This window comes from Coccinella septempunctata, chromosome 2, assembly GCF_907165205.1.
Source record: "Coccinella septempunctata chromosome 2, icCocSept1.1, whole genome shotgun sequence".
In the NCBI taxonomy this organism is placed as follows: Eukaryota; Metazoa; Arthropoda; class Insecta; order Coleoptera; family Coccinellidae; genus Coccinella; species Coccinella septempunctata.
The window spans coordinates 1,055,684-1,070,416 of record NC_058190.1 but is presented as its reverse complement, the minus strand read 5'-3'; the positions used below and the strand labels follow the sequence as shown (position 1 = coordinate 1,070,416).

At 40.9% G+C, this 14,733-nt stretch overlaps 2 protein-coding genes across 2 annotated transcripts in view; both read left to right on the top strand.

Moving 5' to 3' along the window:
* Nucleotides 1-14,733, top strand: part of LOC123308513 (tyrosine-protein kinase hopscotch) — an 84,283-nt gene that overhangs the window by 8,749 nt on the left and 60,801 nt on the right. The gene's annotated exons all lie outside the window — the stretch shown is intronic.
* LOC123308512 overlaps nucleotides 1-14,733 on the top strand; it is a 45,089-nt gene that overhangs the window by 3,018 nt on the left and 27,338 nt on the right. The window contains exons 2-3 of the mRNA XM_044891206.1: nucleotides 5,144-5,737; nucleotides 11,982-12,409. Coding sequence (XP_044747141.1) covers nucleotides 5,144-5,737; nucleotides 11,982-12,409 — 1,022 coding nt within the window. The remainder of the gene's footprint in view (nucleotides 1-5,143; nucleotides 5,738-11,981; nucleotides 12,410-14,733) is intronic.

Below are 14,733 nucleotides of genomic sequence, written 5' to 3'. Positions count from 1 at the left end.
GTTTCCTTCTAAATGAAAATTTTTGAGCTTTAAGAACGGTATTAATTATTGGATCTAACATTAATTTTAGTTTAGCAAAGTTTTGCGCGCAACTTAGCATAGGTGTGGTGTTCTAGTTCTCTCAATTCTAAACTAAATTATTTTGGATTTGCTTGGGAGTCTTGGGACCTCGAGTTATAGCAGTCAACAGCACGGATACTGAGATGATGATATTATGCGCGTGGTGGTTAGTAACGAATCAAGCATTAAAATTTTCGTTTGGTTCATTGTCAACGTCTGTGTAATTCGAAGTATTTTTGACCTTTTGATTTTCATTGATGAGAGCAACAAAAATATCTCATATTTTTCAAAAGTTTCAAGAAATAAACAATCACGTCCTTCAAAGTACCTTTGACTAATATTTACTGGAGGGAGGAGCTCCAAATATGACGGGCGGAATCTGGTATCGTGGGCATATTTAATGAATAATCATTATGTCTCGGGAACAACTGCATATTGTTATGTGAACAGGTGTTTTCCACTAGGAAACTATGAATAGCAGCGTAAGCAACCGACTATAAATGTGCCTACAGATTACTCTAACGTGAAGTGGGCCCATGTCATAATGCGCATGATTCAAAAATCTAACATCGGATTTTGCGCGGAAGCGTTCAATGTGGGAACGTAGGAATACACGTGTCAAGGTCATGTCTGACTAATTTAACGCTTCCGCAAAAAATCCTATATTAGATTTTCGAATAATGCGCATTATGACTTGGGCCCACGTCAGAGTAATTTGTTGGCACCTTTAGTGACCAGCTTTTAGCATCATCACGGCCAATTTCTACCAGAGAATGGACAATTCTTAGAAGCTCAATCACAGTTTCATTTGTCATATCCTACCGAACAATGATTAATTTTTGTCATTTTTTTTACTTTTCCAGGATGTTAGTCATGTTTGATGTAAAAATCGAAAAAAAGTTTATCACTTGTAAAAATGTGTATTTTTTTGGCCCCCTAGGTAATTTTTCATTTTATCTGGCCCTCCCCTCAAAAAGTTTGCCCATGCCTGTACTACATAGTGAGAAGTTACTTCAACAGTGTTAGCAAAGAGAATTATGAGAAAAATGTATAGTTTTCCGCTTCGGAAAACACTGAAAGGGGGGCTGCTGCTTCGGTCAATTGGCGCACCCCAGAGTTGGGGTACTATACGTGGCCACCGGAACTGGTCAGGAGCGTCGACAAGAGAAACGTCGGAAGGAGGCTTCGCTAAATTTTATATACACATTTCACTTCTTTACATGTTATTTATAGAATTTTCAGAACCACACTTAAAAAAACCTTACAGAGGTACACAAAACCTGCATGTCAGCCAGTCAGCATAGTTTCTTTATACTTTTGTTATGATTTCTTTATGATATTATGACCCGATATACAAATTGAATAATAAATGAACAAGACACACAGTAGGTTTTATAAAACTTTGCCAGTCACTAGATTCCCAAATCGAAATCAATAAAACCTTTGCATTTCTGTATTTATTGAAGGAGTAGCAATTGAGAATCATTGAATGGACCTATAAAGGTCATAATTTCTCCTAAATGAGTTCTTCATGCAAGGGATACTTGCAGTTCTCAGTTGCAGATCAACAGTTCTCAATTGACTTGCAGTAAAATGTTTACCGCACATGGTATAGTCGGTAGTGTTTCCATGAGTCATTGTCTTTACGCCCTGAAAATTTTATCCACGGAGCACTGAAAATAAAAATCAATGAATGACCGAGTCACATGTTGAGAGTTTTAATACTTACAATTCCATTTTCCTTAGGCCCGTTTGCACCTGTGCCCCTTGAAAGGAGTACTCAACTAAGCGTCGTTTAAAGATAATGGACGGTTTAAATTGTTTAATTGTTTAAATTGCATGACTGTGGCTTAACAAAATCTTAAGTAAGGGACCCTTAAGTTTGTCTATTTAGTGATATTTCAGTTTTTCATTTGGGTGCAACTCCATCCTAGTCCAATAAAGCCATTTCATTGGGTGGCCGGTTACCCATGATTGTTTACATTCCATTAACCTAATTGTCCTGTCAGTCAGTTTAAAGTAAATTATTATATTATTATTAAAGGATAACAACTTTTTGTTATCAAATCAGTATTATTATTTATAATTATAAGGATTGTCAAATAAAAGATACCTAAGTTTATATACAACACTCTTTGTAAGCTAGGTATCTACGTCTTATGGGAATTTGTTTTATTAACATTGAAGAGGGACGTGAAGAAAATGTTTTCGTTATTATTAATACGGTGAATGATTGCCAAGCAGGTGGTAGTAATCGACAAAGGGCACCCAACTTCTCAACAGAAGAAAAAAGTTTGTTGTTCTATATGATTTGAGATGCAAATTTGAAAATAAAAATACTGATTTTATTACAATGAAGGTAGAAAAAGAGGCTTGGTATTCAGTATTGAATTCACTCAATTCTCAAAATCCATCAGAAATGGGAATTTCTGCAGCCAGTTCAACAAATCATTTTAGGTTAGAACCCCGCCCTCAAATATTTAAGTGGTCATTACAGGAGCACTTAAATTTAATGTTAGCTTTAGCCATTCAAATATAAGTTGAACAGCTGGTGCAACGTAATTTAAGTTGAGGGTTCATTTTAAGGGCCACAACACTAAAGCCCGTTTGCACTAATACCCTTTTAAACGAGTGCAAAGTTAATGGACGCTTAATTTTATTCCCAGTTGCACGACTGTGGCTGAGCAGAATCTTGAGTAAGGGGCCCTTAAGTTTTCATATCTAGTGATATTGCTGTTTTTTATTTTGGTGCAACTTCATCCTAATCCAATAAAGCCATTTCATTGGTTGGACGGTTGCCGATGATCGTTGTCATTTCATTAAACTTACTTTATTATCCTGTCAGTCAGTGTCAAGTAAATTATTATAATATTATCAAAGAGTAACAACTTTTTGTTGTTGAATTTGCATTAATATTGATAATGATAAGGATTGTCAAATAAAAGGTACCTAAGTTTACACAAGTACAACACTTTCTTTGTAATGTCTTTTGTGAATTAGTTTTATTAATGTTGAAGAGGAACTTGAAGAAAATGTCCTTATTGTTAGTAGGAATACGATGATTGCCAAGCAAGTGGTGGTAATTTGCAAAGGGCACTCAACTTCTCAACAGAAGAAAAGAGTTTGTTGATAAATATAGTATGATTTGTGACACAAAATTGAAAATTTAAAGACTGATGGCATTACAATAAAGGCAAAAGAAAAGGCTTGATATTCAATGATGAATTCATTTAATTTTCAAAATACATCAAAAATGGGAAATTCTGAAGCCAGTTCAACAAATTATTCTAGATAATGTATATAGTTTCTTCCAGTCGATATTCACACAATTAAATTATTTTAGGTTAGAATCCCGAACTCAAATATTTAAGTGGTCATTACAGGAGCGCTTGAATTTGAGGTTAGCTTCAGTCATTTAAATGTCACTTAACAGATGATGCAGCGTAATTTAAGTTAAGAGTTCATTTAAAGGGGACACTTAACACTAAGTATGTTTGGTGCAGACGGATCTTAGTAAAGTTGAGAACTTAATTTCGAAAAATCTATTTTATTTGATCCACAGGTCCAGTCTTAGAGTCTTAGTAATACTGTAACGTGGTTTTCCTCGGTGGACTCGAGCGCCAGCTATTCTTTAAGGGAGAATAGCAAACCTACCCTGGCAGCTACTAGCCGGAGACAGGGTTCCCTTGTGTCTAGGGTGTTAGCGACGCACAATGATAGGCAGAATCAACGTTTACAACTTTTATTTGTCGATTCGAAAAAGGGGAACACAACTAGTACTATTACAAAATTCAGTGACTCGAAATCGGTGAGATTTACAGGGCAAAAACTAACGGAATAACAATGGATCCGATCTCAACGGTATACGGGGGTTAACGGAGTTGTTCGCCAGCCAGAACCTGAGACGTACACTTGACGGACAGATATTGGACTTCAGCCGGGTTAGGGGATAAAAGCCAGCACAGAAATACGACGGCTCACCTTCAGGCTCGTTCGGCACTCCCCGGGCGTCCGCACCAGCAGAATGCCTCCCTAACCGTAAAGGTGAACACCGGAACGGGGTAAAAAGACGGGAACTGGGGAAAGGGTGCGTCACCCCAAAGTGTCCTCGGTACCCCCTGGGCGTACGCACCTGCAGGGTACTTTAATGACAGTAGGGGCGGAACTCAGACTCGGGTATGAGAGACGGAAAACTGAAGTTCCAACATTAAAAAAAATATAGCGGCGTGTCGTCTTACCTCTGGTTCTTCGGCCACTTACACTCAAAACTCGAAATCCCTCGAATATTATGGTGAGAAAACAAAACTAAAAAAAATTTATTCTGAACGGCCAAAAAGAAACTGATCCCAAAACTCCAAAAGAAAAATAAAGAAACTTATGTTAGAACTCAACGGCGTAGAGTGAAAATCGGAAGTCCGGCGAAAATCGTAATAACACACTGAAAATAATTCGTAAGTGAAGTGGCCTGCGGGGGAACATCTGATTTTATACCCACAGGGGGGGTGCGGAAATCAGATGTGCCCGGCAGTCGAAATTCGGTAATTTTGCGTCGATGAAAACGTCTTAATTTCGACTTATCTGTGCTAGCAAACCAAAAAACTCGGTTATCTTCCAATTCAGGATGTTTTATACGGTGCGACATCGTTTTTAGGAAATAAAAACGGAATAAAAACGGTACGGTATGTTTACAATTCCGAACGATGTCGAAATCCTGAATTGGAAATTCGAAAAGATTTTTCGGAAATTAATTCGAAACAAAATTATTTAAAAAGGAAAACTAAAATAATTATTCTAAAATGAGGGAATAGGTTGGAAAACCCATTTTCTCATTACAATACATTTCAAACACAGGTGGCGCTGACATCACTTTAGTCGCTTGGTTTTTCATCTTCCTATTCTATAATCTTCAGTATGCTTGGTTGGTTAAGTATGAAATGACGGCAGAAGTCTGAAGTAAACCATCGTTGCCAGACTGCCAAAATAATCCCAGGATTTAATGCTGACATAAGTTGAAATGGGTGATAATTCCGAGTACTCCATCTAACCCTAACCTTTCTCTTTCCGACCCCCTTCCCCCCGCCAGACCGGAATTGCCTGAAATGGAACAAGGACCGCAACAACGTGTACCGGGACGGTCACACCGTCAAACGGGACAGATTCGACAAGACCTCCTTTCCCGATCCGGACCCGGGGAAGAAGTGCCGGAACCCGGACGGCGACCCTGGCGGCCCCTGGTGCTACGTCGAGAACGAACCCGAGAACACCGTCGAGAAGGACTACTGCGACGTGCCGCCCTGCGACGAACCGGTCTGCGTCGTCTTCACCAAGAACGACGCCACCTACACGCACTTTACCGACTTCAACGACACCCTCGACTCGCTCAGCTTCGGGGTGAAGCTGTGGAGCTCCGATAGGTATCCGGAGGCGGAGGCCAGGTTGGTGCTGTCGGTGGTGGCGTTGCCCGTGGGCGCGGAGGAGATGAGGGATCTGGGGACGTCAGTCGAGGTTTTCATCAGTAATAGATACTGCGCGTTGACGGTTAATAATAAGGATGAGGTGGAGAGGGAGGTTACCAGGGGGATTTTGACGTCGATAGGGTATACCTATTTCACCCTCACCTGGCATAGGGGGTTTATAACGTTGATGAGAGACGGGGTGACCAAGCCAATTTTTATAGGTACGTGAAGTTGCGTCAGTTGTAGTGTAGCGGCCGGTTGTCGAATGAACGATCAGTGGCATCGTGAATATACAGGGTTCATTTATTGATTCATTGCTGTATCCCGTTAACGGGAATAAAACTACAAAAAGACTCCAAAAACCAAACTATCGATGAAACTTATAATTTCTTAGGGCTAATTGCGACTGTTTGCCCTCCTGTAACTGAACAGACCCAACCGTGACCTACAGAGCATTCCACACTCCGGACATGGCAGATCTGGCCGCCGCTGTATTCTTCTCGAGTCTCCATTATAACTGTGCACCATAGACTTCCTCTGTGATCTGTCTAACGCTAGTTATTCCCACTTATGATTGGCATTAACTGATTTTAGGGATGGATGGAGTAAATCCTTAAATCGCTTATACCGGCCTCCTGATTTCCGAGATTGTGTCTTGCATCTTCAGAATGTGGCCGCTCCATCTGAGTCGGTCTTTCGTAACCTGAGTCTCAATTGTTGTACAACTCGCGCGTTGCAAGACTTCTGCATTTGAAACTTTGTGGAACCATCTGATGTGCATTATTTGCCTTAGATGACGTTGTTGCGTTTGTTCGAGCTGTTTAATGTGTCGCCTGTAAGGCGTCCAGCTTTCGCTTCCGTAAAGAAGCGTTCAGAGGACCACTGTTTTGTATACAGCTGTCTTGGTCTTCAGATTGAGGCCGTGATTTTGAAACACTCTGTCCTTGAGCTTCCAGAATGCTCGTGATGCCGAATTGATACGGTTTTGTATTTCCATGTCTAGGTTAGCCCTAGTATTTATGAAGCTTCCCAAGTATTTGAACTGCTCGACCTGTTCTAGAGTTTCATCCTCCAGGCTGATATCTGTTTGAAGGCTTTCCGGCTTTTCCGTGCCAAGTCGCAAATAGGCCTCCATCAAATCTGAATCTTATTCCAACACCTCTTGCAAGCATACTAATGTGAGCAATTATCGAGACAGCTATGGCGAAAATATTGAACAGTAAAGGCGCTAATACGCAGCCTTGTTTTATTCCAGAGTTGGTTGAGAAATGCTCGGTTGTAGAGCCATTATGCTGTATTTTAGCGGTGTTGTTGGTATGGAGGCTCTTGCACACTGCTAAGAACTTTTCGGGTACTACAAGGCGTCCCATGATTTTCCATAGCGCTCTCCGATTCACCGAGTCGAAGGCCTTATATATAGGCTGTATAGATCCTTGATTGTTGTTCACGGGTCTTCTCTTGCAGCTGTCGCAGTGTAAAAATTAGGTCCACCGTACCTCGGTTTCGATTTGGTCGAAAGCCGCACTGGGATTCAGGAAATAGCTTTTCTAAGAGTGGAACCAGACGATTAGCCATAATCTTCGAGACAATTTTACCGGCCACACTAAGCAACGATATGCCCCTGTAATTGTTGCAATTTGACCTATCGCCTACCTATCTCGTTTATTTCCACATTTGACATTCGGTCATATTACATACCATTTCTCAACTAGTTCGCGTTAACAATCTGAGTTCGCTCCATGCAACAATTACATGCGCACAAGAATAAAGTGCGTACATTACATTTTGTGTTTTGCCTACAAAAGGGGTGCGATATGAACCAGTCTGGGGATTTTCGGGGGCGTTCTGAGTATTTCTTTGACTGTATTTGAGAGAGATGACTCTCAATGTCGTCGTTATAATCCAGTGGTGTTAGATCTTTGACGACAGCTATGAATGTTTCAGTTGTAGAAGGGTTTAGTAGTTTGGAGATTCGAAGGCGCTCTTAGGAACTTTAGCTTGCGTTGGTATTTTGGGAGCATTGAGATTTTCATTCTCGAGAAGCAGCCTATGATCAGTCCAGCACTCCAGATTTGCTTTGGGTTTAGTGACCAACACCTCTTTCAGATCTTTTCTTCTCACGATTACATATTCAAGAGTATGCCCATGCCCTGGTGGCGCTAGGTCCCCCTTGAATCGGGTCTCGTAATAAAAAAGGTGTTCGTCATCTGCACAGCAGACGTTCTCCGTTCGAATTAATGCTGTCTGTGCAGTGTTTCCCCATTATTCCCGGCCATAGTTCTGAGTCTTGACATCTACCCACTCTGGCGCTGAAGTCTCCAAGGAGGATAATTCGTTCCCGTTTTGGGATTTTACTTAATGTAGCAACAGGTGTTTCGTAGAAAGTGTCCTTTAAGTTGTCAGAGGAGTTCAAAGTGGGTGCTTATTATGCAATGATGTTAACAAACGTGTTATTTTGTTTATACGGTCATTAAACGTTCTGAGGTGCCAACTGGATTTTCTGTTAGTTTGGCGGTCAGGTCGTTTTTAATGGTAAAGCCTACACCATGTTGTCTGATTTGGCCTTCCAGCAAGCCCTTCCATAAAAAAGTATACGCTTGTTCTACCAAGCTACATTCGTCCGAAAAGCATGTCTCGCTTAAGGTAACTATTGCAATGGATGTACGTTGCAGTTCCTCATGGATTAGGGCGGTAAGCCCTAATTTTGAGACGTCAAGGTCTAAGACGTAACTGAAGCAACGCAGAGAGCCATTTCCTGCTCAAGCCAATGTTTAGGCTAGATAATTGTGGAAAACAGAGTTATACCGCTCATGTTCGGTCGCCAGAGCCTCGTTCGTAAGGACAGGATGTACCGCGAGTAGGTGAGGTTGGCATTTGAGAGGAGAGGCTATAAAACGCATCCCTCCCCCTTACACCCCCACACTTTCTAATGAATATTTAAACTTTTTGTAAAATAACAGTATTCATAGTTTCTCGTATAATGTGCCGTTTACGAGTAATTATACAACTCTGTTTGAAGGATCCACTAATGTGTAGTGTCGCAGATTTAGCTAGTTACTGATTACTGATTGCTGTTGTGTTGGACGGATAAACCATTCCATTCCATTCCATTGCTGTATCCCGTTACCGGGAATAAATCTACAAAAAGAAGAAAAAAAATAATAAATTGCGAACAGACTTGTAATTACTTAGGGCTTGTTGCGACTGTGTGCCCCCCTGTGACTAAAGAGACCCAACCGTGACCTGCAGATCCTTCCACACTCAGGGCATGGATAGTCACCAACCAGATCTGGCCGCCGCTGTATCCTTCTCGATTCTCCATTGTAACTGTGTACCAAAGACCTCCACTGTGACCTGTCTAACGCTAGTTGTTCCCAGTTATGATTGGCATTTACTAATCTTAGGGATTGATGTAGTGTATTCTTAAACCGCTTATACTGGCCTCCTGGTTTCCGGGCTCCCTCAGTGAATTCGCCAAACCTGCCACTGCGACCAGTCTATTATAGCACACAGGCAAGCTCGTAGAGCTAGATCTCTCCTCCCAGTCCCATCCTACTCAAGAATGAGATGATGTCGGAGGGGGGTGATTCTTGAGTTCCTCTAGGATCATCCTCGGAGAACCAAATACTTTCATGTCTGACCCTATCTGCCGCCGGGCAATCACAGAGGATATGCCCAATTGTTTCATTCTCCTCTAAGCAGAGTATGCAGAGCGGGTCATTGATGATGCTAAGCTTTTTGAGGTGAGCTCTGAGTCTACAATGTCCTGTGACAGCCGCCATTATAGATCTCAGATTTGTTCTAGAAAATCCTAGCCAACGACTGGTGTACGGGCTGGGAGGCACTGAAATAGCAGTACTCCAGGACCTTTTGCCTTATCCAGCTGTTGTTCCAGTCCCTGATTAAGCAATTGGAAATTCCTATACTAGGTTCCGGGCCAATAAACATCGTTGCCTCTGAAGCCAGAGTGTCCAGGTATCCAAATCAGTTGCAGCCTGTTAAAACTTCGCAATTTGGAGAGTTTAGATCTTCATTCAAATACCTGTGCCGAGTTGCATTTGTCTGCTGCGAGAGATTTAATAGCAGCTTGACTATCCGTTAGGATTTTTATTTACCTACCCGCCCAGCCAAGCAAATGGCTGGCGCATAGATCAATGGCGAAGATTTCTGCCTGAAATGCTGTGGCCAACTTTCCCAGATTGGCACTGATTTCAGTCAGCGGTCTCCGACTGTAGACTCCGGCTCCAGATCCCTGACTGGTTCTGGAGCCATCAGTAAACCAACAAGGTCCTTGTAGATAGAATTCCTTGTGACGGAGCCATTCGTCTCTGCTTGGAATCAGAGAACTGAAGGTTCCATCCGTGCTGGTTCTTGTGATTACCTGATCAGTTCTCATGCCTATCACCTCGTCTGCCTCCAGTTGGACTGAAAGACGATTGGGCACGTAAGTGAGTTTATCAGGCTCATTTACGCTAAGGAGGTGGAGCCTGTGGGTTGCTAGTCTTGACTCTCCCTGGACAAAAATGTGAAGGGAAGGGAGGTCTAATAGCATCTCCATGGACGCAGTTGGAGTAGAGCGGAATGCCCCCGAAATCATGAGGCATGCCGTTCTCTGGAGTTTTGAAAGTTTGTTTTGGATTAGACCACCAGGTGATACAGCCGTAGGTGATCAATAGTCTTATCACCGTGACGTACAGCCAGCAAGGCTGCTTCGGCGCTATCCCCTAAGTCTTTCTACAAATCTTTTGGCAGGCTCATAGGGAGTGCCTGGCTTTGTGAATCACTCTTTCCACATGGGAGTTCCAGTGAAGCATCCTATCCTATCCAGGGTAATGCCTAGATACTCTGAAGGTAATTTTGTTTCCCCAGGAGTGGCACAGCTTATTATGAAAACTCAAAATTGCTATATGTTTTCATTAGGGCCGAATAGGAAAAAATGGTGAAGGAAAAAAGTGTTTTTAGTCCTCAAGTATTGTAATGAATCCCAGTTTTCTGAGAAAATTGAAGTTCATTTTAGTGCATTCCTTTCATTTCACATTTCCGCCTTTGAAAATATTTAATTCTCAAATATTCAGTACATGCATTCCTATAGGCAGAGTAAATGTAAAAAACCGTTTATCTCTGTGTAACCTTGTTTGTCTTGCATGCCGTTGAAGATATCGACGTTCTTCTGACGTTGATATGCGATAAACCGGAGCTGACGACGTTTTTCATTCTTGTCGCATTCTGAAATTTTCAGATTTTTAACGTGTGGGGGGATTTGCCTATAAAAGTAGATTTCCCCCCGCGACGGCCTCTTTTACTTTATAGTCTCTTTTGTCACTTTAGTCTCTTTTACTCTTCAGTCTCTTTTGTCACTTGACTCTCTTTACTCTCTTGTCTCTGCGATTGTGTGCCCGACGGGTCGATCAGCAAAATTTTGTGTTACGAAGATAGTGCTCTTAGAAATTAATTTTTATTTTACGTTTTCCGCGAGTGCCTGAAATAAAGGAGGTAGGTCCCCGTCTATACCGTTCAGTTTCCTTATTAGACCTACACCGGTTGTTTCTTTGACTCTGCTGTACTGTATCGCTTTCCGTTATCTTTTAATTTGCCCTGTTTCGCGAGTTTCGCTGACTTTTCCATTCGTTATCAGTCATGGTGCGTAAGCCCTTGGGGTAGTGAAGAGGAAGTCCCATCAACCCCCCTGTTCGCGTTTCTGCGTCATAAGTGTTAAAATAGAAATCTCTTCTTTTCTATCAGTCATGGTGCGTAAGCCCTTGGGGTAGAGAATAAGAGATACCGCTCGTCGTCAGTGAAATCCCGTAGTTGCGCTCAAAATAGACCTTTTCTTCGCTATCAGTCATGTAGCGTAGCCCTTGGGGTAGCGAATAAAAGTCTCGAATAGATCCGCCCTGGTTGTGTTTCTTTCATTTCTGGAGAAATACAATTAATCACATCCCGATACCGTATAGCAAGTCATTTCACTTCGAAAGGTCATCCTTACTACCCAATTCGTCAGTTCTGGTTGGCGTATTTTATTGAACAACCTTTGATTTTTTTCACTGTACCCGGTATAAACTTTATAAAGTGCTCGTGAATGGATAGAATTTCCAGAATGTATGTTTGCTGATCGATTCGCTCATATTTCATACCTACACATATCTCCGTTGTACATATAATCAGTTTCCGAAGGTGTGAATAAACTAGTACATAATTTGATTTTGACTACTTCGTTATCGCTACCACCTTAGATAACAGCGAACTCTGTCTCCGACTAGCAGCTACTCTGGTAGGTTTGCTATTCTTCCTAGTGAAAAGAATAGCTGGCGAGATAAGTTTCTCCGAGGAAACCACATTACAGTCATTACAGTATCTACTGTTAAATTATCCGTATGAGTCGAAGACTAGTCCTGTTCATTCACGACGCCATTGATCGTTCGGGTTCGTTCGGAAACTGGCCGCTAACCTCAGTCGTATTCGTAGCCGAATACAAGACCAAGGACAACCTGATGGGTTTCAAGATGGACCGTTTCTCGTACTACGCGGCCCAAGGAACCGACGTCCTGTGGACTTTCCCCTTCTGCCTGGACGATTTCGAGTGCGACGTGCACACGACCACCGGCCATCTGTTCCAGCAGTATTGGCCGCTGAGGGCGACCTCTATCGGTCGGGAGTTGTCGACGCGGGTGAGGGCGGTGCGCTCGGCCAAGATCTCGCTGTCTCCGACCCCCACGAACCTGTATCCGAACGTTGTGTTTAATTTTAAGGCGGACGACGGGTATACAAGGGTCGTACTGGAGGAATACAAGAACGCGCCCGCGCTCACGCTGAAGGAGGTGGTGTTGACGGACGCGCTGGACTATTGGAAGTGGCAGGAGTACTCGTTGTCGTTTTTCGGGGATACTTTTCAGGTATGCAGGGAAGTGTGGGAACAATCTAGGTGCCGGTATAGTCATTTCTCACAAAGATTTATTATAGAGTTAGGAAGATGGAAAACGAAGCGACTGAAATGATGTGAGCGCCATCTCGTGTTTCTAATGTGTTACTAAGGCCCGTTTACACCAATTCCCCTTAAAACGAGTACTCAACTAAGCGTCGTTCAAAGTTAATGGACGCTTAATTTTATTCCCAGTTGCACGTCTGCGGCTTAACAGAATCTTAAGTAAGGGGCCCTTAAGTTTTTATATCTAGTAATATTTCAGTTTTTTATTTTGGTCCAACTTCATCCTAGTCCAATAAAGCCATTTCATTGGTTGACCGGTTGCCGATGATCGTTGTCATTTCATTAACCTAACTTTATTGTCCTGTCAGTTAGTTTCAAGTAAATTTTTATATTATTATCATAGAGTAACAACATTTTGTTGTTCAAATAGCATTAATATTGATAATGATAAGGATTGTCAAATAAAAGGTACCTAAGTTTATATAAGAATAGCACTTTCTTTGTAAGGTCTTGTGCGAATTTGTTTTACTAATGTTGAAGAGGAACGTGAAGGAAATGTCCTTATTGTCCTTGTTAGTATGAATACGGTGAATGATTGGCAAGCAAGTGGTGGTTATTAACGAAGGGCACTCAACTTCTCAACAGAAGAAAAGAGTTTGTTACTAACTATAGTATGATTTGTGACACCAAATTGAAAATTGAAAAAGACTGATGGCATTACAATAAAGGCAAAAGAAAAGACTTGGTATTCAGTAATGAATTTATTCAGTTTTCAAAATCCATCGAAAATAGGTAGTTCTGCCGCAAGTTCAACGAATTATTTTAGGTTAGAATCCCGCCCTTAAATACCTAAGTGGTCATTACAGGAGCGCTTGAATTTAAGGCTAGCTTTAGCCATTTAAATGTTACTTAACAGTTGGTGCAACGTAATTCAAGTTAAGGGTTCATTTTAAGGGACACTTAACACTGAGTGTGTTTGGTGCGAACGGGTCTCAGACTGGTTAAAACATTAAATTGATGGTTATTTTCAGAAACATACGATATTTTGTGATATTTCAGAAGGTCATTTTGATCAAAGGTGGTTATTGTTGATGAACTATTCTCCTTCCTTCCAGAAATTTCAGATGTAGACCAATCTCGGTTTAAGGAACTGAATAAAACAATTTGGTTTCTTTTTCGACGTTTCGGCGTTATATTTCGCCTTCCTCAGGCTACAAAGAAATTAATAACGATAAATTAATTAAATGTGAACATACGCAGTGACATAATATAAATAAATCTAAAACTTTAGTAAAACAATACACAAAGAGACTTAACAGATCAACAAATCACATTACAACATAATTCTTTGTTTGGAGACTGACTAGACTGTATATTATTTGTCATAAAATATCAACCCCCAGTATCTCACCTTTAAAATCTTATATTCCTCAAAAGAAGAACTTGTCAGTGACAAAGTCATTAAATAAAACTCGAAATGATGAACAAAAAATGCTTGGAGGGCTCAACTTTTGAGTACAAGAAAGTTTATTAACTACTCAAAATTTGAGCCCCCCAAGCATTTTTTGTTCATCATTTCCACTGATCAGCGAAATCTTATTCAATGTCTCTGTTTTTTCTGGTCGTCGCAGAAACCTCTTTTTTCTACCTAGAGCACGTACATCTTTGTTTTACCAATCGGTTTTTTTGAGGTTGATGCGATTTTATAACTGGCACCTTCAGAGCGTTGATATATTCAGTACATCATTGTCCGTTTTTAGGAGGAAATTGTATGAATATTTATGTAGGAATTATTGAGTGTAATTTTGCTTTTTTTTTCCTTTTGTCGAGATTTTGTAAATATGTAGTTGTTAGGATTAAGTTCAATGTGGATTGTTAGAATTAAGTTCACATAATTTTTTCTAATGTACCTATTATTTGGTGAATCCCTGTAATTGGGTTCTCCTGTTGGGATTCCTGATTGATGAAATAAATAAATAAATAAATAAATAAATAAAATTTCGAGTTTTATTTAATGACTTTGTCACTGACAAGTTCCTCTTTTAAGGAATATAGGATTTTAAAGGTGAGATACTGGGGGTTGATATTTTATGACAAATAATATACAGTCTAGTCAGTCTCCAAACAAAGAATTGTGTTGTAGTGTGATTTGTTGATCTGTTAAGTCTCTTTGTGTATTGTTTTACTAAAGTCGCTCTAGAATCCAAATTGTTTTATTCAGTTCCTTAAACCGTGATTGGTCTCCATTTGAAAGGTGGTTATTGTTTGATTCTCGTTTCCTGTACTGCTTTT